At 36.0% G+C, this 25,888-nt stretch overlaps 1 protein-coding gene across 5 annotated transcripts in view; it reads right to left on the reverse strand.

The window, feature by feature from the left end:
• Window positions 1-25,888, reverse strand: part of LOC112920310 (tubulin-specific chaperone cofactor E-like protein) — a 156,303-nt gene that overhangs the window by 82,800 nt on the left and 47,615 nt on the right. For 3 of the 5 annotated variants that reach the window (XM_025999039.2, XM_025999038.2, XM_025999041.2), the window contains one exon: window positions 1,425-4,261. The exons of 1 other annotated variant lie outside the window; for it this stretch is intronic. In XM_025999039.2, the coding sequence (XP_025854824.1) occupies window positions 3,943-4,261 (319 nt within the window). In that variant the 3' untranslated portion in view covers window positions 1,425-3,942. Of the gene's footprint in view, window positions 1-240; window positions 4,262-25,888 lie in introns of those variants that run through there. One more of the 5 variants, XM_025999040.2, reaches the window with a different exon arrangement.

The raw sequence follows: 25,888 nt of genomic DNA on the forward strand, positions 1-25,888 counted from the left end.
TTAGAAGTATAAAAATTTGCTAACACAAAAGCAATGACATGTTTCCTATGAATCTTTTTGCAGTTTTCATTTCTAACTGGCAAAATTCCAATGAAATTGTGTGAAATGGTCAAATTCTTCTCAGCTTCAGCCAACTCCCCAGAGGACTCAACCACAGCAGTGATGTCAACCTTTGGCTATATAAGAATAAATCACAGATCTTGACCCCAGACCTCCAGAAAAAAAATCAGAACACAAAGAGAAAGTGGACTTGGATTTTTAATTTTTTTTAAAGATTATCTATATATATATATATGTATTAATAAAAAGTGCAAAGAATAGACCTTCATGTTTAAATTATATTCTAAAATAAAATATATATTTCCATTAGCTGCAGGAGACAACTGGCAAGTAAAGAGCCTGAGAGATCCCAGTCCCTCTCCATCACTACAATGGACATATATTAAGGAAGCACCTATGAAAAATAGAGTGTTCACAACACATCTGGTAACACAGATAGCTTCTGGGTGTACTTGAAAGCAGTTTGTTTGCGTTTTCAATCTAACATGAAATGAAGGGAAAAATCAAATTCATAAACAGAAATGACATTGCTTAGAACAATCTATTATTTTGTATTCCTGTTTTGTATGCCCTAGAGCCTAGCATTCGCCATGGAGCAAGTCACGCTCACGCATGCACTAGTAAGAGCCATCACCGGTGTGCCTGGAATGGGGGTCAGTGCTCTGTGGTAGGGACACCGCTGCTCTTAGCAACATAGATGAAAGGTTGGGCGAGAACTGAACTCGCATTTCTCTAAGTGAACAAAATTTAAAACAGATCATCATAACATGTGGCTCTCTTACACGTAGCTCCTGTTTTGGGCTTATTTTCACCAAAAGGTCTTAGAGAAACAAGGTGTAGAATATCCACTGCTTTCTTATGTATTCATGGTCATGGTGGCAATAGGTTGCAGAAACAAGAGAAACTTTTAATAATAACAACAACAAAAGAAGACACAGGACTCTGAACTTTTTTTTTTTTTCTCCTGTAAAGCAATCTGAGCTATTTCAACAATTCAACTTCAAAAATTGATTTCTGTCGTGGCTTCAGTAGCCACATGCGGGAATGGAGGATCCCTTGGTTTTGAACTGGCTTTCTTCTATTACTCCTTTCCTTTTTTTCTCAACTGAAAGAATTTCTATTTTAGAAAAGATATGTTCTATACACTGTGCCTGCAGCAACATATCCGTAATACTGGCTCTGACAGCATTTTGCCTCATAAATGCCGGTAATAGGCTCTTGCTGCATGTGAATAAAGTCAATATTAAAATATAGAGAAGCTGCTGCTGCCACCGATTAGGCATAACTTTTAGACTCAAAAGGTCCATGGTCTCTTGTCTCCTTCTTTTTGGCCTGTTATAAAAATAATTTGGGTTACAAGTGTCTACACAGCACCAATTTTATTTCAAAAGCAGCATCTTTACCCAGCCGCCCAAATAAATCTACAAGTACGCATGCTCAAATAGCTTTTCTCTTTTACTTCTGTTCTGTAGCTCTAAAAGACCGGTAATTGCATTAGATTTTGTCTCAATCAAAAATTGTTCGGCAATTATTAAAACCATCAATTACAATGCCCTAAAAATACCCACATCCACTGAATTAGATGAGAAGTTCCCCTGACATGCAACTGTATAATAGAGGAATTATGCCTGCAGTTGATGGACACTGTATTCTGTCGAACAGAAGGAACAGGTCTCTAATAGTAAAAAAAGCATTTCATAAAACTTTGTCATATATAAAATATCTTATTGTGACCATTCCACTTATGATTAAAGCACAACGTAAGTGTTTGCTCTGCCTTCTGCTGTGGGACAGTCAGGGGTCATACAACCTCGAAAAATAAGAGTGCATCTGTTTCCCAGGCTGACAAAAGCGGCGGGCTCAATTACACTGTTTCTCTCTCAAACTCGTCTGCACTCATGCACACATACACAAAGCACCCACGGTTTTTATCTTCATGACACTGTTGCCACGCTTTTTTTTTTCCCACTTCCAAAAATCTGTCAGGAGGATGTGATTGCAAAATAATTATTCTTGTCTATACCCAGACTGGATCACCATTGCTCATTCTTGTGATTTTGAAAGATAAAGTCTGCGACAGAAGGAGAATGGGCTTCATTCATCTTTCTCAAACCCTTTGGTTTCTACCTTTAATGTTACGGTGAATGTTGACTTGACTCAGGAGGCCTGGGTCAAAGGCTTTATAGATACTGAACCTGAAGTGCATTAAGAGAATAAACATCTGCTGTTATGGCATAGGAGAAATTTTAAAAAGTAGCGATAATAATCACAACTCTGCAGATGTGAAGAATTTATGAGTCATCTAAAAATTTCATAAGAAATTAAAGACTTTTGTAGGAGCGGTGGAATCACATAACAAAGGTCAAAAGGCCAAATGTAATCCGATAATGATTACATTCTCTGAAAATACTTCACGTGCACATCGTCTGCCCTTAGTGATGCCGTCTTCCCCGAGTCTCCCATCTGCAAACACAGTGGACCAAGAGAAACGTCTACCAAACAAAGGGGTCACCCTGATTAACAAAGGACTAAAAAGAACAAACGTAAAGATTCCAGGGCAGGTGGGGAACTAGTGCTTTAAATATGCGTCTGCAGAAAGTATGACTTGGAGGCAATTCTGAAGTTTTGACACTTAGACTTTACTCATAGATTAGGCAGCGTTGTTCTTCTGTGAGGGCAGCTAAGTTGAAATGTGAAACAAAAAGAACCGCCCAATTACGACATCACAGAATTCCAGGGAGGAACTGGGAATCAAAACTCTCTTTGATTAAAATTTCCCACTTTTAATGCAAAGTGCAAGAGCCAGGGCTTCAAGTGACGACACAGGCAGGAAAGTCCCGACACTCCTCTCCTGGATGGCCTGACTTTTCTCTCTCTTGACCCCCCTCACACACACCATGGAAAGCCTGTTAGCTAATTCCCAACTCTCCCAGCACGTTTATCCATCTCTACTGGATTCTTCATAAAGTCAGGCCTCTATTCCCAATGGTTTAAGGTGATGAGAGATAGCTAGATATGAGGAAATATCATCAATTAGCAAAAATAAAAAGAACTGTGGAATGTGACACATTTCATATTATGGAAGTAAGGGTGGGCGTCATGTGTGCGCAACACTGAAATGGACACCATGACTTCCAAAGGGACCAGGCTGCTCTGCCTTGGGCTGCCAGAACAGCAGCGAGGTTTCCTGGAGTTCTAACTCTCCATCCGCTCCTCTTCAAGATCCTAACAGAGTTACAGGTTCTAACTGAACACCTGAGTTCAGAATCAGGTCGAAAAATGCTTAAAACATTAAATTATTTCAAAAGGGAGAAATGAAAAAAACTGCCCACACTGAGAAAGGAGAAGTTACTTATGGACAGAATAAAACTGTTAGGTAAACGTGCCAACACAAGTCAACATGAAAAACTGAACCAACACAGGAAAGGAGGGAGAGAGGGAGGGGAAATGGAAAAACTGGCCCTTCCCGTAAAGATCCCTGCTCCTGATTGAACTCCTACAAGTTACCCTTCTGAGGGGGGACACACTGTTCATGCTTTCTTCACAAGTAAACCTAAATGGTCACGATAACCAAGCGGTAGACACATCCCAGTGAACACAGTACGAAATCGGTGATTTCTTGGTCATCTTTCATGAGGGAGGGCACGTGGACTGGAGATGTGGCCAATTCTGCTGGCTGAGCTAAAGAACTCTGTGGTAGAAAATGCCAAAAACAGCCCCCTACCCATCCTAGGGGGAAAAATATACAAAACCCCCCGAAACCCAAACAAAACAAAACAAAACAAAACAAAAACCACCTTCTCCCTCCTAAAGAAAACCACGTTGGAAACAAATGCCCTGCAAGAAGTCCTTATGTAGGTGTTTTTACAAGGCTGGTAGAGGTTATTTTGTTTTGGATTCCACATAAATTTTATCTCCATCCCTAATGCCAAAAGAATGCAGTGCCCGAGAGCTGTACTTCATTTCCTCTGGGCCAAAGGGTGCTTCATGGTCAAAATAGTAGAGAAGCATGTTGCTTGTGGGTAACTGCACTAGAGTTTTTAATTGTTTCTTTAGTTCTGCAACTGTTTGGTCCAGACGAATGCTCATTTCTTCCACCTGGTCATTAAAGTGGACTTCTACTTTTGCACTGCTCTGGGGTCTGAGGTCCACTTCTGCCAAAGGCTCCAATTTCCCGTATTTTGTAATCAGTTCATGATACCTAGAAGGATAAGAAAACAGTGTCAGCTTAAGCCACTAGCACATGAACTACAAGAAAACTAGATTGCTACAACCCTGTTCTAATATCATCTCCATCTATCCATCTACCTGGTGAACTATTTGTGTAATCTGTGATTTGCTACAGTTGCCCTTCTGAGGCCACAGTAAAACCACATCCTTGTGGATAGGAGAATTTGCCCTAAAGACGGTCACCATGCCTGTTATTCATCATTATAGAAGAATAGACTTGGGGAGGAAAGGAGAACCTAGAAAAGTAGACACTACAAGGATTATAGAGAGAAGTAAAATCACAAGAACTTGCTTTCTTGGGTGTCACCATCAAGAAGAGCATATATCTAAGCATGTGTTGCTTGGTAACAGATGAGAAGATGGAAGGAGGCCAGTTTCTGACCACCAGAGAAGACAACTTACAAATGACAACAAAAAATCTAGTTGTATGCGAGCTGTTAATCCAGCCTTTTCACTGATGCTTTGTTTGAATGTTCCAGGGTCGTCTCATTGGCTGTCATACAAGGACTTTGTAGAAGAGTCAAGAATACACTCTTGTGTGGTGCCTGGGTGGCTCAGTTGGCTGAGCATCTGACTCTAGATTTTGGCCCAGGTCATGATCGCAGGTCATGGTCTCAGGGCTGTGAGACTGAACTCTGTGTTGGGCTCCATGATTAGTGGGGAGTCTGCTTGAGACTCTCTGTCTCCCTCTGCCCCCTTCCCCTGTGCTCTCCCCTGCCCCCACTCTCTCTAAAATAAATACATAAATGTTAAAAAAAAACACATTTTTGTGAAAAAGTAGAAAGTGGCAAATGAGGAATAAAGTTCCTTGATTGAGGCAGGAATAAAGAGAAAAGTGAGTTTTAGAGGTGAAACTAGGGCCCACAAGGTGAAATTTCCCCTGCGGTAAATCCTGTCTCCAATGCCAGCCTTGCAGAATCTAGGTCTGATTTTACTGAGGAAGTGGAACAGTTTTCTACAAATCAGAGAAAGAAAAAAACGATGAAGATCTGATATCAGCTTTACTATACCCAAAACCTACTGATCAGGATCAGAATGCAATGGTCATGTAAGACTATTCCCCCACTCTACTTTTAGCTTTAGCTCAGTTAAATCAATGTTATGAGGTTGGTAGGTATTAAAGACATGGTAAGATGTGTGAAGGTAAGGATGGCGGTAATAATTTTCATCAAAGGGGGTAACAGGATATGGTAAAACAGTACTGGCTTTGGAGTCAGGAGATCTGACTTCAGCGTCTTCACTCCATCTTATAATTAGCTGTGTGACTTTTCAGCTCAATCCCTTTGTACCTCAGTTTCCTTATTAGTAAACCTGGGATTAAAAAGTCTGCCCTTTCTACCTTATAAAACAGTCAAGAGAATTATAGAAAACAATAGATGAATAAGTACTTTGTAAAAACTAAGTTCCGATACAAATAAAGAATATCAGCATTACATTCCTATTCTGAAATTCACATTATTAAAACAGACATATTCCTCTAGAAAATAATTTATTGAAATCTATTTAGAACTTCGTGGAAAAGATGGTGGCATGATGAAACAGACTACGAATCTTCTCCCAGAACTTGTGTCAAGAACCAGGGTAGTTTTTAAAAGGATAAAAATATCACCAGCAATGATTAACATAAGAAGGGAGGGAATAACCTTACTGCGATAGGCTTTTATAAAAGGAACCAGCTGTGTACTATATGGTTCTGCTACGCAAAGATCCTAATCCAACCACCAGCATCCATTATGGGAAAAGAAGCTAAAGAGTACACTCCTGAGTGTACTAACGCCTCCGAGTTTGGGAAAATTGGGCTAATGGTTAAGGAGCAAGCCAGAAGGAAGGCTGAGGAAACACTTGGGAGACTAGAAGCCTCTCTGTCCCACGGCCTGGATGTCAGGATCTCAGCAAAGGCCAGCAAATCAAACCAAACCAAAATAAGCCCAAAGAAACAAAAAACAAAAATACCAGCACTTGAAATTTTCCAAGGCTCCAAATTAAAAAAGTGAAATGATTCAAACTCTAAAGGTATCTTTCCCTACCCCTATCTCCTAGTATATGCCTTCAAACAAGTGAAACTAGGCTCTGATAATTTAACAAAATCTCAGAAAAAACAGCAGAACACACAGGGTCAGATAAAAGCTGAACCCAACTCCAGAGATGGTTTCTCTTCAGACTACAGAAAATTAGAACTGTAACACCCCCACTCTCAAACTCTGCCTAGGAGAGACAAAAGAAACAATGGTGAAGGGGGTCAAGGAGAGTTTACTTATACTGCATTTCAGTAAAGACATGGCCTGGAGAGAGGTCCCCACTTTTAAGCATAAGCAAGAAGACACAAAATGGCAACAAGGCATACACCACAGCAAAAGGAGTAAAAGAAACACAGAGTAGGTAAAAGGCAAAAACAGACTCAAACTGAAAGAAAACACAATTGGAAGCAAGAGATTTAGAACTCTTAAGTGCATGAATAATAATAAAACAAGAGCTCAATGACAAATAATATACAGAATGAGATAAAAAGAAAGATCGCAGAGACAGTGAAACAAATTGAGGAGCAAAACAATGTCATTGCTGACCAAAAAACAAGTTGGAGGGCATGACCCAGGAGTCACCTTACACCCTGCCAAGTTTAGGTTCAGAAATAAATTTAAAAGGTAACTATTCTCAAACAGGAAGAACTTAGGAAATAGGGCCCCCATGTGTCCTTCTAAAAAAGAAAAACACTGATCAACAGTGATATTAAAGAAGTAGTGGTAAACCCTAAATCTATTTAAATATAAAAAAAATTTACAATAATAATTATATAATCCTAGACTTATTTATACTTGACACTATGGCCAACGAAATTAATCTCAACTGTAAACGTATTTGTACACAAAATTATGACCCATGGGCAGAAATTAGCCTTCTGGCTACAACTGGCTAAGTCCATCTACAAATTAAATGACCTATAAATTAAGTGACCTAAAATTAGGACACTAAGATCCAACAGTTTTCTAAAGATCAACACATCTTGAAATAATTCATTGTCTCTTGTCAATCATCTTTTCTTCCGGTCTTTCTTATGTCAGTAAATGGCACCACAAACTACCTACTCATCCCAGCTGGTAACTGGACAGTCATCCTGATTCCTTCCTACCCCTTTACCATTCAATCAACTGCCATGTCCTAACAATTTGATTCCTAAATACTTCCTGAATCTATGTGCACTTGTCTTGCCCACTTGTCTCATAAATTCAAGTCATGTTGATGTAAGGATGAGTTAGGGGTGGGTGGGGCTAGGCAAGGAAAGATAAGGGAAATACCCAGTCAGGCGTCCAGGAATCTGTGGGCTCCCATAAACCCGAAGGACACCAAAAGACCCCAGATTCAGGCTCCTACCCATCCCAAGGAAACAGAGCTAAGACAGTAAAAACAGAAATAAACCTGGCTCCCTAGCTCCAAATTGTTAGGGAGTATTCCCCTTAAATGGCTACTGGGTTCACAGACACCCCAGATGTAGAGAAATATTATGGAGGAGATATTAACCAGAGAGAAGGGAACACCTTTGTTTGTGCTCATGATATTTACAAACATCTTGTTTGTCACAAGTCCACCATGTTTGTTCTAACTATAGACCTGAAAATTACAAACACCCTGATACTGACAAGAAATTAACCAAGTTCCCTTGTCTGTTTCCTATAAAAGACAGACTATAAAAGCCCTCAGTGGCAACCCTGTGGGGGCCCTGCTTGCTTTTAAGAGCTTTCTATCTCTGCTTAAGAAAACCTCTAACAGGGGATCCCTGGGTGGCGCAGAGGTTTAGCGCCTGCCTTTGACCCAGGGCGCGATCCTGGAGACCCGGAATCGAATCCCACGTCGGGCTCCTGGTGCATGGAGCCTGCTTCTCCCTCTGCCTATGTCTCTGCCTCTCTCTCTCTCTCTCTCTGTGTGTGTGACTATCATAAATAAATAAAAATTAAAAAAGAAAGAAAGAAAACCTCTAACACTTTGCAACTTTGCTCACTCTGTTGTCAACGAGATTCGAGACAAGAACCAAGCTCTCTTGTATCAGTATCATTAAGAACCTGAAGTGCTAGAACGTTCTGTGGATGAGCCACTTCAGCATCTATTCCAGCCTCCTCTGGAATGCCTTCTTCCTGAACTTCTAAGACTGGGAAAGTGTAGACATTCAGCAGCCCTGGGGACAAATATAATGGATCTAGTAGATGGTGTGGGCCCAGTTTGGGTACAGGCTCCCTCATTACCAAATTTGCAGTTCAAACACTGTGTTCCTGGAGTCAACAGCCCTGGCAGCAGTTTACTGAACACCCCAGGGTGTGATCCAGCACCAGAGACAGCAGCTTCTTGAGTTTCTCCTCTGATTCCACCAGAGGCAGCAGTACCATTGGTGGGCCAGTTCTGTGGTACCATCCTAAAGGCCATCCTAGAGACACAGCCCTTCCAAAAATTTCTGTAAGCACCTATTCTCCATAAGAAATCCCTTTCTTCTCAATATAGCGAGCCTGTCAGAATAAAGCCTGAACTCTATCATGGCTGTGGAAGGCAGAATTTTTCCCCCACAATATTTATCCCCTGGTGCTAGTCTCAAGGTCATATTGTTATTCTGCACTGTTTACCTTAAGACAGGAGAATTCACTGAATGGGCCTCATCTAATCCTATGAATTGCTAAAAGCAGAGAAGTTCCTTTAGGCAGCAGCAGAGGAGGATATCCGAGAGATTCCAAGCATGAGGGAACTTGATACGTCGTTGCTGGCTTGAAGATGAAGGTGGCCACATGGAAAGCCTGAGAAGGAATAGAATTCTCCCACCATCCTGAGTGAGCCTGCAAGTTCATTCTTCACCAGAGCCTCCAGGAACAGACACATCCTTGCTATAAACCCTTGATTTTGGCCTTGTGAGAACCTAAGCAGAGAACCCAGGTAAGCCACATTGTGCCCTCACTTCTGACCCACAGAAACTGTGACATAACAAGTAGCTATTGTTTTAAATCACTAAGTTTAGGGTAATTCGTTACAGCAATATAGAAAACTAAGTGACTAAAAAAGGCCCTTCATTATTTGGTTCCTTCATAACTTTGCATCCTTATTTTGTATCTTATACATTATCACTTCTGCACCTGCCTTTCCACTTGTTTAAATCTTAAAATCAATGTTTGTTTTTAACTTGCAGGTAAAGCCACTTATCTTTTGTATATGGATAAAGGTTTTGGATTTTTCTCTAATTTATTCTATAAAAATGAAGGAAAACACCAAATACGCTCCCCTAAAAGTTACATAAGTAAAAAGTATGATTTCTTTTTAAGAGGGTGGGGAGGAGCAGAAGGACAGGAGGAGAGAGAGAATCTTAAGTAGATTCTCATGGGGGGCACCCAATCTCATGACCCCAAGATCATGATCTCAGTTGAAATCAAGAGTCAGACATTTAAACTACTAAGCCACCCAGGTCCCCCTAAAACATATGAAAGTATGATTTGAAGATAATATGTTTAATCCCCATTTTCTTATTTTGGGTTGTTTTTAAGCAGGGCAAATCAGTAAATATAAGAAATCATGATTCTACTACATTGTTCAGTATATTTCAGAAACCAATTTCTTCCTAGTGTTCCAATTTGGGTATTTTATTCATTATTCAACAGTCTATCCAAACTGAACTATCACTGCAAACTTGGTGTTATCTGAGCTTTTATCATCACCCCCAAAGCTATAGTCTTAAGTGGTAAATGGTTTCTGATGACTAAGCATTCTTTAAGACAATCTCAATTTATATTAGTATTCTTCATCATTACTTCTATCTGATTATTATATAATTACTATCGTATGGAAGTACTGATTGAGTATAGAAGTACTGACTGAGGATATTAACACTGTTCCACCATAATCTTATAACAGAAAATGACCAATCACAAGAGGAACCAAATTTACTACATACGGCATAAAGATCAACATGACCACATAAGCAACTGAGAAATTAAAAAAAAAAAGATTTTATTTATTTATTCATGAGAAACACAGAGAGAAACAGAGGCAGAGACACAGGCAGAGGGAGAAGCAGGCTCCATGCTGGAAGCCTGACATGGGACTCGATCCTGTGTCTCCAGGAGCACACCCTGGGCTGATGGTGGCACTAAACCGCTGAGCCACCTGGGCTGCCTGCAACTAAGAATGTTAAGTGGAAACAGAATGCTAAGTGGAACCTTGTGAAAACATTACCATAGGCAAACTGGCATTGTGTTTTTTTTCTTCCTATTAAAGAAAAACTCCTCTTGACAGAAGAGCTTCTTCTAATTTTAGGGGTCTATGTATCACAAGTAGTTAGAAAGCAGGCTACTGGTAAAATGAACACAGGCAAGCCTTCATACATGAGGTGCTGTGGCATACCTGCCTAATATGATAGACATAGGAGCAGATTTCAGTAGCATGACAGACTGAGAGAGGTATGCCCTTCTTCCTACAGCCCATTTTCATTCTTGATTCCTAAGATACCTGAGAGCATTTCCTCACTCACAATTCAGTCACAGGTCTATGACTCTAGAATAAATGAAGACTTGACATACTACTTAGACTGCAGTTTCCTACCATAAATCTTAGTCTGAGAGTGAATTTAGAATAAAACCTAAAACTCAAAGATGGATGGAGACAAAGGCTAATTCATTCTCAGCTCTGAGTAGTCTTATAAACTAAATAATATAAACAGTAAACAAAAATATTTAAGAAACTGGAAAACTAAAATAAGCTTAGACCAGGAGCTTTTTATGTATCAGAAAGCTTCCACATTTGGACTTCATGTTTCCATTTCCATAAAAGGTATAGTTAGAATCTCAAGGAACATCCTAGAGCAAAATGATGGGATTTACATTGTGTGCATGTGCATATACTGCAATGGGATGATCAGTATCTAGCCCTTACAACTTCCTAGGGGTATACTCAAACGTGGCCTATGCAGTACTTTTAAGGTAACAATTCTGTTAATCTATTGTTCCTCAAATGCAGACTCATATTGAATTAACTGGAGTCTTTATTTTAAAATAAGGCTATCTTACTCCAAAATAAATCCCTAATATCTACATCTCTCTCTTTAAGGAATGTGACCAATAAAACATGAAATATCTCTGATGGTAAAGTATGAAAAACATTCATTTCCCAAGGTATTACGAAGCATTCAAAATATTTTCCAAACATCTAATTGCTGTTGTTTAACCTCTCAGGCTATGGTATGCTTCCTCTTATTTTGACATGGCATACCAAAGAAATCTCCTTAACATTCTACAAGTGGGTTTTCATATACTACTGAAACAGTTTTCTCAACGTCACCAATACCCTATTATCAAAATACATAAACATCACTTCTTAGACACAGAAAGGACCTTAGAGATCACCTATTACATATTTTACAGAAATAGTAATTGGGACTGATTTGTTAACCCAAAAATCTAATAGCTAATGAGTAGAAGGTGGAAGTTAGAATTCAGGTCTTGTTCTCAGACCATCATTCTGTCTTAGTTCTCATCACTTTAATGGTTTGCTAGAGTAATGAACACTGTTCTAGAAATTCTCTTCTCCTTTCTACATTTCAAATGTCCCGTTTCAATATATCCTTACAGGTTCTAATTCCTCTTTTGACCATCTACCCTTGTACACTTGGATAGTTCTCAAGATTCCTTCCTGGATTCTCTTCCCTTTTCTCTTTATGATCTTCTATCACAGATCTCATTGTCTTATTTAGCTTAAGCCATAGATGTTTCCCCAGTTGTCTTCTTCAAGCTTCCGTATTTCATCTACTTCCAAAATATTTATTCTCACCTTTCATACATAGCAAAGTATCTTGAGCTGAACTTAGTATTTTTCATACTATTTTTCATCAAAGCTTAAGTCATAGAATTTGTTTGAACTCATTATTTCTTAAATTCAAGTGCTGTCAAAATTACCTAGTGAATGGATAAACAGAATGTGACCTATTCGTGTAATAAAATACTACACTGAAGTTAAAAGAATTATTCGGATCTACATTTATCAGTATGATTAGGACTTTGATCAAAATGACTCCATAAATTCACAGTTTAATATACTTCTGCTCCAAACATAGAGTAAAATGGATAAAATATGAAAGGCCGAATTCCAAGAAGACATAGCCCAGGCTCAAAAATAATATTCTACATTTCTACAGATCAGACACAGAAAAGAAATACAAAGCATACAACTAAAACCACAGAACCACTGGACTCCAAATCCAAAATAGGTAGTGGCAGTCAGGAGCTAAAGTCCGGTTTAGGAAAGGAGATTAAAAGTACTCCATGGAGAGAGTCAGGTTCACTGCATGAAGCAGGGGTAGGGTTGAAGGGCTGTGAGGCTGGACATAAGATAATGCAAAAAACTGCTGTAGATCCACTGCCTAGGGCTACCTCTTTAGAGCAAAGAGTCTAGATAAAAGAAGGAAAAAGATAGCTCTACCACCAGGAATTGCATCAAATCACTTGCTGCCTAAGTGACTAGATATGTACTAACTGCAATTACTGTGGGACAAGAGTCTAGAGAGCTACTTAGAGACAACTGCAAAACTATTATACAGGGAAAGCTAAAATTGAACAGGAAGACATAACAATCTTCAGTGTGTAGCAAGATAATGAAGCAAATACCAATAGAACTGAAAGTAAAAATAAACAAGTTCACAATTACAGCTGGAAAACACAACACTCCTTTCTCAATAACTGATAGACCAACAAAACAAAATACTGTTAACAATATAAAACATCTGAATACTAATAACTTGAACTAGTGTTTATAAAACTTCTATATATATACTTCTCAACAACATTAGAACACACATTTTTTTCTAGTATGTATAGAGTATTGACCAAAATAGACCATATTCTAGGCCAAAAACATATCTCAATAGGTTTAAAAGAATTAAAGTAATACAAAGTATGTTATCTTACTATGACGAGAAATTAAACTGGAAAATCTCCAAGTATTTGAGAAATACACAACACACTTTAAATAACTGTAGTAGTAGGTCAAAGAGAAAGTTACAAGGGAAATTAGAAAATATTCTGAATTCAATAAAAATGAAAATGGAATATACAAAAAAGATATAATGTAACTAATGCAGTGCTCAGAAGGAAATCTATATAATTAAATGTTTATAAGAGAAAGAAGAAAGGTCTTAAATCAATGATCTAAGCTCCTACCTTAAGGTGCCAGAAAAAGATGATAAAATTAAACCCAAAGCGAGAAATGATATAATAAAAATATGAGCAGAAATCAGTGAAATAAAATGCAGGAAAAAAAGAAAAAGAAAACCAATGAGACCCAAATCTGAATTTTTAAGAAAAGATTTTAGGTACTTATTTAGAGAGAGAGAGTGAGAGCGAGAGCGAGAGTGCACATGTGCATTCATCTAAGCAATGGGGAGGAGCAGAGGGAGAGAATCCCCAGCAGACTCTGCATGGAGCCCAACCCAGGCTTGATCCCATGACCCTGAGATCATGATATGAGCTGAAATCAAGAGCTGGATGCTTAATTGACTGAGACACCTAGGCATCCCCCAAATCTGGATCTTAAGATAAGCAAATCTGATAAACCTGTCACCAAACTTATCAAGAAAAGAAGATACAATATCAGGATTGAATCAAAGAACATCACTACAGACCATATAGACTTTAAAGGTTTATAGTAAGTGAATATTATGAATATGCCTGTAAATTCAATAACTGAGATGAAATGGATGAATTCCTGTAAAGACACAAACTACCAAAGCTTATTCAAAAGGAACAGATAACTTAAATTCTTGTACCTATGAAATCAATTTAATCATAGTTAAAACTTCCAGCAAAGAAAACACCAGGCACAGATGGCTTCACTGACAAAATTCTACAAAATATTTAAGAAAGAATATTAACACTATACAAACATTTTTAGAAAAGAGAAACAAAAACTCACAAACTCATTTTATGAGGCTAGTGCTATCCCAGTATTAAAATGAGAAAGACACTGCAAGAAAATTATAAATCAATATCCCACATGAACAGATGCAAAAATCATCAACAAAATATTAGCAAATGAAATCCACCAATGTACAAAGAAGATAATACATTATAACCAAGTGAGATTTATCCCGGAAATTTAAGGCTGGTTAAACATTAAAAAACAAAAAAACAGCAAATATAATGGACACACTAAATGAGAAAAATCACATAAATTTTCCAACAGATGCAGAAAAAGAATGAGAAAGGAAAAAAAGAAAAATTAAAAAGTAATATAGACTGGAAGAGAATACATATGGGGTGCCTGGTGGCTCAGTTGGTTAAGTGTCTGCTTTTAGTTCAGGTCATGACCCAGGATCCTGGGATCGAGCCCCACATCAGGCTCCCTGCTCAGGGTCTGCTTCTCCCTTTCTCCCTCTGCCTCTCCCCTGTGCCCCACCCTGCTCATGTTCCCTCTCTCTCAAATAAATAAAATCTTAAAAAAAAAAAAAGGAAGAGAAAATATACACTGTGTCTCAAGACAACATGATTGTCTTTAATCTACAAAAGAACTACTAGAAGTAATAAGTTGATTAGCAAGTTTGCAGAATATAGGTCAATATATCAAAATCCCATGTACTTCTTCTGTATCTAGCAATGAACAACTGAAAATTGAAAAAAAAATTAAAGTACTATTTATAACAGGACTGAGATACGTGAAATCCTTAAGTACAAATGTAACAAAAATTTGAGCAGGATTTACACGTAGAAAAATACAAAACACCAACTTCCGAAAGAAATCAAATAAGACTTAAATAAATGAGATATACTGGTTCATGAATAGAAAGACTCAATATTATTAAGATGTCAATCCTATTCAAATGGTCCTACACATTTCACATGACAATCAAAATACCAGCAGAATTTTTTTTCTATAGTTCAACAAGCTTACCCTAATATTTATATAAAAAGGCAAAGAAACTACAATAGCCAAAATAACTGAAAAGATCAATGTTGGAGGACCCACACAACCTGATTTTCAAGACTTCCTGTAAAGTGACAGGAATCAAGACAATATGATACTGAGAAAGGACAGACACATAAATCAATGGAAAAGAACACAGAATCCAGAAGTAGAGTCTGCCTATATGATTAACTCATTTTCCACAAAAGTGTAAAACCAATTCAACAGAGAAAGGATAGTCTTATCAATAAATGCTGCTAGAACAATTGAGACTCATATGCCAAAGTTAAAACAAAAGAAATTCATACCTTACATTATATACAAAAGTTAGCTCAAATGAATCAAAAGCTTAAACAGAAAACAAACCTATAAAATGTCTAGAAAAAAACATACATGAAAATCTCTGTGATCTTGGATTAGTCAAAAATTTCTTAGATATCACACTAAAAGCATGATCCATAAAGGAAAGAAAACCAGTAAAGTCAATGTTACCAAAATTTAAAACTTCTACTTTTGAAAAACTGTTGAAAGAATGAAATGACAATCCAGACTGAGAAAAAAATTTACAAAACACATATCTGGTAAGAGATATATACCTGGAGTATTATAATGAACTCTCAAAATCCAATATAAGAAAATAAAAAACCTACTACAAAAATGGGCAAAAGATTTTAACAGATACTTCACCAAAAAAGGTATTTGAATGGCCAAAAAGGCTCTTAAGAGTATGTTCAACATTATTAGTCATTAGGGAAGTGCAAATTAAAACCACAATGAGATACCCACTATACATTTATTAAAATGGCTAAAATTAAAGAAATGAAACAAAAATTTAAAAAAAAAAACAGCAAAAGCAAAAAACCTAAAAATACCAAGTAATGATTAGGATGTGGAGTAACAGGAACTTTCACATGTTGCTGGTGGGAAAGCAAAATGGTGTACGACTTTGGAAAACAGCTTGGTAAGTTAAATATACACTTTCCATGTGACTTAGCAATTTCACTTCTTGGTATTTACCCAAGAGAAATAAGAACTAATATTCACACAGAAATCTGTGACTATTTATCACAGTTTCTTAATAAATTGCCAAAAATAGAAAAAATGGAAACACTCCAAATGTACTTTCAGCTGATGAATGTAACTATATTACATCTATATAAAAGAATACTAGTGGTGCCTATAGGTAGCTTAATAAGTAAAGCATGTGGTTCTTAATCTCAGGATTGTGAATTCAAGCCCTATGTTGGGCTTGGAGCCTACTTAAAAAAATAAAATTAAGAAAAAGAATATTCTTGAGCAGTTAAAAGAATCTCACTAGTGATACATACAAGATAGATGAATATCATACATCACGCTAAGCAAAAGAAAGCAGACTCAAAAGGCTGCCTATATCTCTTTTTCAGGAAATGACAGACCTATTAGATACAAAACAATCAACAGTATATAATTGACATATAAGGCATTCTATATCCAACAACAACAGAATACATTTTTTTAACATAATCACCAAGATAAGCCATAAGATTAACAAATTTAAAAGAATTGCTGTTACCCAGAGTATGACCATATGGAACCAAGGTAGAAATCAGTAACAAAAAGATAACAATTTAGGAAAATTCCTAAATACTTGGAAATTAAACTTCTAAATAATCTGTAAGTCAAAGAGGAAGATTCACATGAAATACTTTTTTAAGAGCAATGAACTGAATGAAAATTGAAATAGAACATATCAAAACATGTGGGATGCCAACAGTGCTGTGAATGAAATTTAAAGCACTAAGTGTTTATTAGGAAAGATCTCAAATCAACAATCTACATTGCTACCTTAAAAACTAGAAAAAGAAGAGAAAGTCAAGCAAAAGGAAGGAAATAATAAAGATAGTGGAAATCAAAATGGCATATTTTAAAAAGGAAAATACCACTGAAAACTACAAAACATTGCTGAAAGAAATTAAACACAAATAAATGAAAATAGATTCCATGTTCATGGATTAAAATACTTAATATTATCAAGAAGTTATACTATTCAAAGTAATATACAGATTCAATGCAATTATTATCAAAATTTCAACAGCATTTTTTTTGCAGAAAAACAAAAAATCATTCTCAAATTCGAATGAAAGGTCAAAGGACCCTGAATAGCCAAAAAATTTTGAAAAGGAAGAATGAAGTTGGAAGACTCACTCCCTTACTTCAAAACATGTTACAAAGCTACAGTAATCAAAATAGTTTGGTGCTGGCATTAAATATAGACATATAGACCAATGCAACACAGCAGGCCAGAAATAAAACCACATGTACATGGTCAAATGATCTTCAATAAAGGTGCCAAGACCACTCAATAGAAAAAGGACAGTTTCTTTAACAGTGCCGGAAATTTGATACCCACATGCAATAAAGTGAAAGTGTATACTTATCTTAACCCTATACAAAAATTAAGTAAAAATACATTAAAGACTTACATGTACAATCCAAAACTATAAAATTGCTAGAATGAGAAAAGTTTCATTGACATTGGCTTTGCCAATTATTTCTTGGATATTATACCAAAAGCACAGGCAACAAAAGCAAGACAAATGCGACTATATCAAACTTAAACATTTGTGCACATCAAAGGCTATGATGAACAGAGAAAAAGAACCTACATAATATTGGGAGAAAATATTTGCAAGTCATATATCTGAGTTAATATGCAAAATATATAAGCAATCCCTTCAGCTCTGTGTCAAAAATTAAAAAAGATTGATTTAAAAATAGGCAAATGATTTGAATAGACATTTTTTCCAAAGATGGCATACAAATGGCCGACAAACATATGAAAAGATGTTTAACATCACTGCTCATCAAAGAAATACAAATCAAAACAACAATGAAATACGTCACATCCATTAGGATGGTTACATCAAAAAATAAATACCCTCCCCCCGCCACACACACACACACACAAAATAAGTGTTGGCTGGTGGAGAAGTTGGAATTGCTGGTGTGACTAAAATGATACAACCACTATGGACATAAACAGTAGAGTGATTCTTCAAAAATTAAAAAGAAAATTACCATAGGATCCAGCAATCCCATTTCTAGGATTCAAAGAATTGAAAAGCTGGATCTTGAAGTAGTATCTGCATACCCATATTCACAGCAGAATTATTTGTAATAGCCATGAAGTAGAAACAACCCAAATGTCTGTTGATGGATGAATGGTTAAAAAAAAAAAAAAGTGGTCTATACATACAAAATATCCAACTTTTTTAAAAAAGTAAATCCTGTCACATGTTACAATATGGATGAGCTAGGAGGACATTATGCTAAGTGAAATAGTCACAAAACACAAATATTGTATGATTTTACTTATATAAGGTCTCTAGAATAGTCAAATTCACAGAGACAGAAAGTAGAATAATTGAAAAGTGATCCCATGGGGTTGGAGGGAGTGGGTAATGGGGAGGTGATATTTAATGGGTATGGAGTTTCAGTTTTATAAAATGAAAAATGTTGGAGATTTGCTGTACAACAATGTAATGTATATTTTAACATTACCAAACTGCACTTTAAGATGATTAAGATAGTAGATTTAAAAAAAAAGATAGATTTTACATTATGTACATTTTATCACAATTTTTTAAAAAGGTTAAGATGGTAAATTATGTTATGTGTATTTTACTACAATGAAAATTTAAAAGAATTTTTTAAGTGACCAAAAAGAATTAATACTAATTATACACAATCTTTACCAGAAAACAGAAGAGGAGGGAACACTTACCAACTTATTTTAGGAAGCCAGTGTTACCCTGATACTAAAAGCACATAAAATACAGGTTGTTTTTCTTTTCTTTTTTTTTTTTTTTAAAGAATACTACATTCTAATTTCTCTCATAACCTAAAACACAAAAATCCTCAACAAAATATTAGCAAACCAAATCCAACAATGTATAAAAAGAAATATACACCATGATAAAGAGTAATTTATTCTACATATGTAATGCCAGCTCAATGTTTGAAAATCAATATAGCTCCATATCAATAAGTTAACAAAAAGAAATCATACTGACACAGAAAAAGCATTTGGAAAAAATCTGACATCCATTTATGATAAAAAATCCTCAGCATGTTAGAAATAGAGAGGAACTGCTTCAACTGATAAAAGGCATCTATGAAAAATCCACAGCTAACATTATACTTAGTGGTAAAAGACTGAATGCTTTTCCCTAAGATTGGGAGGAAAGCAAGGATGTCCACTCTTACCACTCGTATGCAACACAGTACTGGAAGTTCTAGCCACTGCAATAAGGTAAGAAAAAGAAAAAGGTCATATAGATTGGAAAGGCATAAATAAAATTTCTGTATTTGCAAATGACATGAAATATTCAGGTGTAAATCTAATGAAAGATTTATAAGACTTGTATGTTGAAAATTACAAAATGCCGATGGAAGAAATTAAAAAGGCCTAAATAAATGAGGAGACATACTGTGTTCATGCATTGGAAGATCCAATATAGTAAATACGTCAATCTTCCCCAAACTGATCTATAGGTTTAATGAAATTCCTATCAAAATCTCAGTAAGATTTTTTGTAGACAGAGACAAGCTTAGTCTAAAATATATATAGAAGGGCAAAGGTACTAGGATAACTCAAATATTCTTGAAGAATAAAGTTGAAAGAATCATTCCATAGGATACGAAAGCTTATTATATAGGTATAAAACAATGTGTACTTGTGAGACTGCAGACACATAAGTCACTGATATAGAATAGAAAACCCAGATATATATCCACACAAATATACTCCAAATTTTGTTAAAAGGTACAAAGCAATGGAATGAGGCAAGACAGGTTTTTCAACAAATACTGCTGTAAAACTAGACAACTGAAGGTCAAAAAAATGAACTTTAGCTTAAACTTTTCATCTGGCACAAAAATTACCTCTAAATGGATTACAGATTTAAATGTACAATGCAAAACTACAAAAATTTTAGAAAAAAATACTAGAAAATCTTCTGTATCTAGGCAAAGAGTTCTTGACACTTAAAGTACAATTCATAAAAGGAAAAATTGGTAAACAGATCCCATCAAAATTAAAATTTTTTGTTCTATATGAAATCATATGAAAAAACAAAAAGACAAGCCTCATACTAACAGAAAATATTTGCAAACCATATATCCAACAAAGAACTAGTATCTAGAATATATAAAGAGCTTTAAAACTCAATAGTAAGGAAACAATCCACTCAAAACCATGGGCAAAAACCACAGAGATATTTCACTAGAGGTTTTACAGATACAAATAAGCACTTGAAAACATATTCAAGATCTTTAACCATCAGGGAAATGAAAATTAAAATCATGAGATATTATAAACCTATTAGAATGGCTAAAACATAAAAATATACCAAATGCCAAATGCTAGCAAGAGAATGCTGTAGAAAAACTGGATCACCCATTTATTGCTCATGGGAATGTAAAATGGTATGGCCATTTTAAAAAAGAGTATGGTAGTTTCTTATAAAACTAAATATGCAATTACCATACTGCTCAGCTATTTGTACTCCTGGGTATTTATCCCAGGGGAATGAAAACTTCTATCCAAAAAAAAATCTATACAAGAATATTCATATGTATGTCATTTGTAATAACCCAAACTAGAATCGATCCAGATGTTCCTCAAGAAGTGAATGGTTAAGTAAACTGTGATACATATATAGCACATAAGCAATAAAAAGGCTTATTTGCTAATAAGCAATAAAAAGGCACAAACTACTGAAACATGTAACAATTTAGGTCACTCTCCACGAATTATGCTAAGTGGAAAAGGAACAATCCCAAAAGGTTATATGCTGTATGATTCCATTTACATAACATTTAATAATAAATTTATTTTTTATTGGTGTTCAATTTGCCAACATACAGAATAACACCCAGTGCTCATCCTGTCAAGTGCCCACCACCCAGTCACCCCCACCCCCCGCCCTCCTCCCCTTCCACCACCCCTAGTTTGTTTCCCAGAGTTAGGAGTCTCTCATGTTCTGTCTCCCTTTCTGATATTTCCCACTTATTTTTTCTACATAACTTTTTTGAGATGGCAAAATTTTATAAATGATAAGATTAAGGGTAGCTAGGGGATAGAGATGGGAGTAGGGGAGCTGGCAGCGAGCTGAGTGTGGTGATAAAGGGCAATCTAAGAGATCCTTGGTGATAGAACTGTTCACTGTTTTGACCACAGTAGTGGATACGTAAACCTCCACATGCAATAAAATGTAGAGAACTAAATTATACACACACACACACACACATGCACACATGTGTACAAGTAAAGCTGGAGAAGTCTGAATAATCCTGATTGTGATGCTGTACTAGAGTTCTGTAAAATTTTACTATTGCAGGAAAATGGGTAAAGTGTACATGGGATCTGGCTGTATTATTTCTTACAACTTCATGTAAATCTGTAATTATCTCAATAAAATCTTCAATTAAAACAAAAGGTTATACTATATGATTCCACTTATATGAGATTCTGGAAAAGTGAAAACTATAAGGGCAGAAAACAGATTAGTGGTTGCCAGACAATGGAGTCAGGGAAAGAGTTTTTTTGGGTGATAGAACTGCTGTATATTCTGATTGTGTCAGTACTTACAGAATTGTAGTTTTGTTAAAACTCAGAAATGTATACTTAAAATTGGTAAAAACTTACTCTATGTCAATTTATACCTCAATAACCCTGACTTTAAATAAAGAATACTACTAAAAAGATAATCATTTTTTTAAAGCAGGACCAATCAAAAAAATAAAAAAGAGAGTGAGAAAGAGAGAAAGGCAGAAGTAAACATTATTAGGAATGAAAAAGGAGATGACTATTGATACAGCACTTTTCTTTGATCAAAAAAATCAAATATATATATATAGAGAGAAAGAGAGAACAGAGAGACATATATAGAGATAGATATGAAGGTAAAAATATAATGAGGGCATTACAGAATGTTACTGAACATCTGTTAAGTAAAAAAAGCAAGATGTATATTGTTTTGTGACCGTGTACAGAAATTATGCACTGAATAGCAATGGTACCCTATAACAAGATATTAGTGTCAGTAGTTGCCTAGGGACCGAATATCTGAATAGGTCCTAAGGATAAAAATAGGAAGAAGATTTGGTTTACTATCTAAATCATTTCAAAAATTTTCAGTTGGGTTCCATATGGAAGTATTACCTCGTCCAAATGAAAATTAAATAGGATAAAATAATTGAAAAACTTAAACAGCTACTCCCAAATCATAAGAATATTATGAATGACTATAAAATTTTAAAACTAAATGAAACAGTTACTTTAATAGAAAAATATAAAACTACCAATCCAATTCATTTTATGGAGCTAATTAACCTTCAATAACAAAACTAGAAAGAACGGTAGAAAAGAAAATTACAAAGCAACGAACTGTTTAAATATGAAACACTTTGGGATGGAAACATCCCAAAGACATAACATTAAATTCTGCAGTGTTGAAAAAGACACGTAATATTTTACAACCAAGCTGAATATTCCAGGAATGCAAAGATGGTTCACTATCTGAAAAGTGTATCCCTCAAATTCAGATTAACATGTCAAAACAGCATGTTCATCTCAATACAGAAAGAACATTCTATAGGAGATCAATACTTGGTCATAATTTTCTTAGAAAAACAGAGGTAGTAACTACTTTAACCTGATATGAAGGACAACTATGAAAAATTGACAGCAAAAGTCACGTTTCACATCACAACACTTCAAACTGAAACTTGGAAGTAGTCCCTTTAAAGTGAGAAACAAGATAAAGATGTCCTCTTTTACTGTTCACCTGTAATATTACAGGTGAGGAGGACTGTCTACATAAAAACTCAAAAGAAAGTAAAGATTAACTGCTTTATACATAGGCAAGACTGATGGATATGCGATCAACATGCAAAACTACACAGCATTCTTATACATCAACAAGAATTAGAAAGCAGTGACAGAAAAAAATGATTTCATTTAAAATAGCAACAAAATGTGTAAGATGCCTAGAAACAAAATTTAACAAATATGTGTAAGGCCTTTGAGAGACAATTACTAACACTGGTGAAGGACATATAAAATACGCTGAATTAAATGGGACGATATCCTATGTTCACAGATAAAGAAGACGAAATAGCATCAAGCCGTCAGTTCTCCCAAATTAGTTAGTGAATTCAGTGCAATCAGAATCCAAATTACAGGGCAGCTCTGGTGGCTCAGCGGTTTAGCGCCACCTTCAGCCCAGGGCATGATCCTGGAGACCTGGGATCAAGTCCCACATCAGGCTCCCTGCATGGAGCCTGCTTCTCCCTCTGCCTGCGTCTCTGCCTCTCTCTCTGTGTCTGTCATAAATAAATAAATAAAATCTTAAAAAAAAAAAAAAAGAATCCAAGTTACAGCAGGATTTTTTTTGTGGTTCTTGGTAAGTCAACCCTAAAATCCACAGGGAAAAGGGCTACGATCTCTACAGTAACCTGAAAAATAATTAGGTGTAGAAACTTACCCTTATTGGGAATTCAGACTTACTGCAATTTAGCAATGTTATTTCTCAATTTTGTAATGGTACAGGAAGGGACACATATACCAATGGAACAGAAAAGGGGAGGCAGAACCACACATGCATATAAAAAACGAGGCAAATGACACAGGTGGTATTAAAGATCAGTGGAGAACACCAATCATACCTTAGATCTCTATTCGACACCATACACAAAGATAGACTCCAGGCAGATCAAAGACACAAATGTGAAAACACATTTAGAAAAAAATCCAGATTATTTTAAGTGATCTTTGGAAAGGAAGAGATTTTGTTAAATAAGATGGAATAAGAATAAACCATAGAGTTGATATATTTAATATACATAATATACATAGATTGGTACATTTAACATTAAAATTTTGAAACTTCTTTTCAACAAAATACAAAGTGAAAACTCAAACTGAAAATCAGCTACAGACTGAGAAGAAACTGCAATGCATATTGACAAAGAATCATAAAATCCCACTTTATATTTTAATGGACATATAAAATATAGTAAGTAGTAAAGATACATATCAAATTCTTGCCAGGAGTCACTTTGTGGCATATATAGGACTGAGAACAGGGGAAAAAAAACTAATCCAACTTTATCTGCAATGTTATTTCTTTTAATAAATAAATGAAGTAAATAGCAAAATATTAGTCATCAGTTCTGAATAATGTGGAAATAAGTATCTATTTTATTATTCTCAGTATTTTTTCTAAGCCTAAAGAATCAAACAAAAACAAAAAAAGATAAAACTGGCCCCTGCCCTGGCCAAAACAAAAGTTGAGACAGCGAAGATAATTTCCCCCAAGACCATGATGTGGGAGGGCTGGTTCTTTTTCTTTCCTTTGCAGGTATATGCAAATTCTCATATATAACTCCAATCAAGATTAGGAAGGTAGCCTATCTTCTCCTGGGCTGGGAAAGTGGCAAGAAGTCAAAATAAAGTCCAAGGTAATTGGAATGACAAAGGTTGTAAGCGACAGGGAAAGCTAACATTTCAGGGGCTCTCCGGTGCGCCAAGGAGAAAGCCCCTTTTGTTTCTCATGAGACTGGAAGCTGAATGTGAGGAGTGCTGTGTCACGGCCCTTGTCAGAGGATGATGGAGCCTGGCAATATGGAGAACCCCAGGAGACTCATGTCCAATGTAGGAATGTTCCTTCACAACAGCAGGTCCTCTGTCTAGAAGGAATATGAGGTAACAGACACAGTACACTAGGATTTCTCCAGCATCCAAGACAAAGTAAGCCTTCATTGAGGTGGTGTCTGAATACAAGCCACTGCCCTGCTCTCATAATAATGTGAAGATACAATCAGCAGTATTTAGAAAAGCTATTAGTCTTAAGGAGGAAAAAAACGTACTCTCCATATTTTAAAAAGCCTACCATTAATGACAATCCAATAAGCATCTGAGGAATGCCTAATATTATCCTTGACATCACAAATAAGGATTTCCCAGGGCATAGTTTAGGGCCTCCTTGGGACAAATAGAAAGTGAGGTACAGAAGGAGAGTTTAAAAGTAAAGGAAAGGCTTTAAAAAAAAAAAAACTATTTCTGGCTTTGCCTCTCCATCTCTGACAACAGTGTTTCCTCCCAGCAAACAATTATTCTCTGGAGCAATGCCTCTTCTCTTCTAAGTCTTTATGAAAAACAAAATTTTAAAGTCTGAAAAAAAGAGACACCCCAAATCAGTGAATATACTTCCTCCCTAGTACTATCAAAAACAAAAAGAAACATCTTCCACAAATGGTGTTGGGAAAATTGGGCAGCTAATATGCAAAAGAATGAAACTGGACCAATTTCTTGCACCATACACAAAAATAAATTCAAAATGGATTAAAGACGTAAATGTGAGATATGAAACCATAAAACTCCCAGAAGAGAGCACAGGCAGTAATGTCTCTGACATCGGCCATAGATTGGCCCCCTAAGGCAAGGGAAATAAAAGCAAAAATAAACTACTGGAACTACATCAAAATAAAAAAGCTTCTGCACAGCAAAGGAAACAATCAACAAAACCAAAAGGCAACTATGGAATGGGAGAAGATACTTGCAAATGACTTATCTGATAAAAAGTTAGTATCCAAAATATGTAAAGAACCCATAAAATGCAATACCCCAAAAGCACATAAT

The sequence above is a fragment of the Vulpes vulpes genome, chromosome 12, assembly GCF_048418805.1.
Source record: "Vulpes vulpes isolate BD-2025 chromosome 12, VulVul3, whole genome shotgun sequence".
NCBI classification, from domain to species: Eukaryota; Metazoa; Chordata; class Mammalia; order Carnivora; family Canidae; genus Vulpes; species Vulpes vulpes.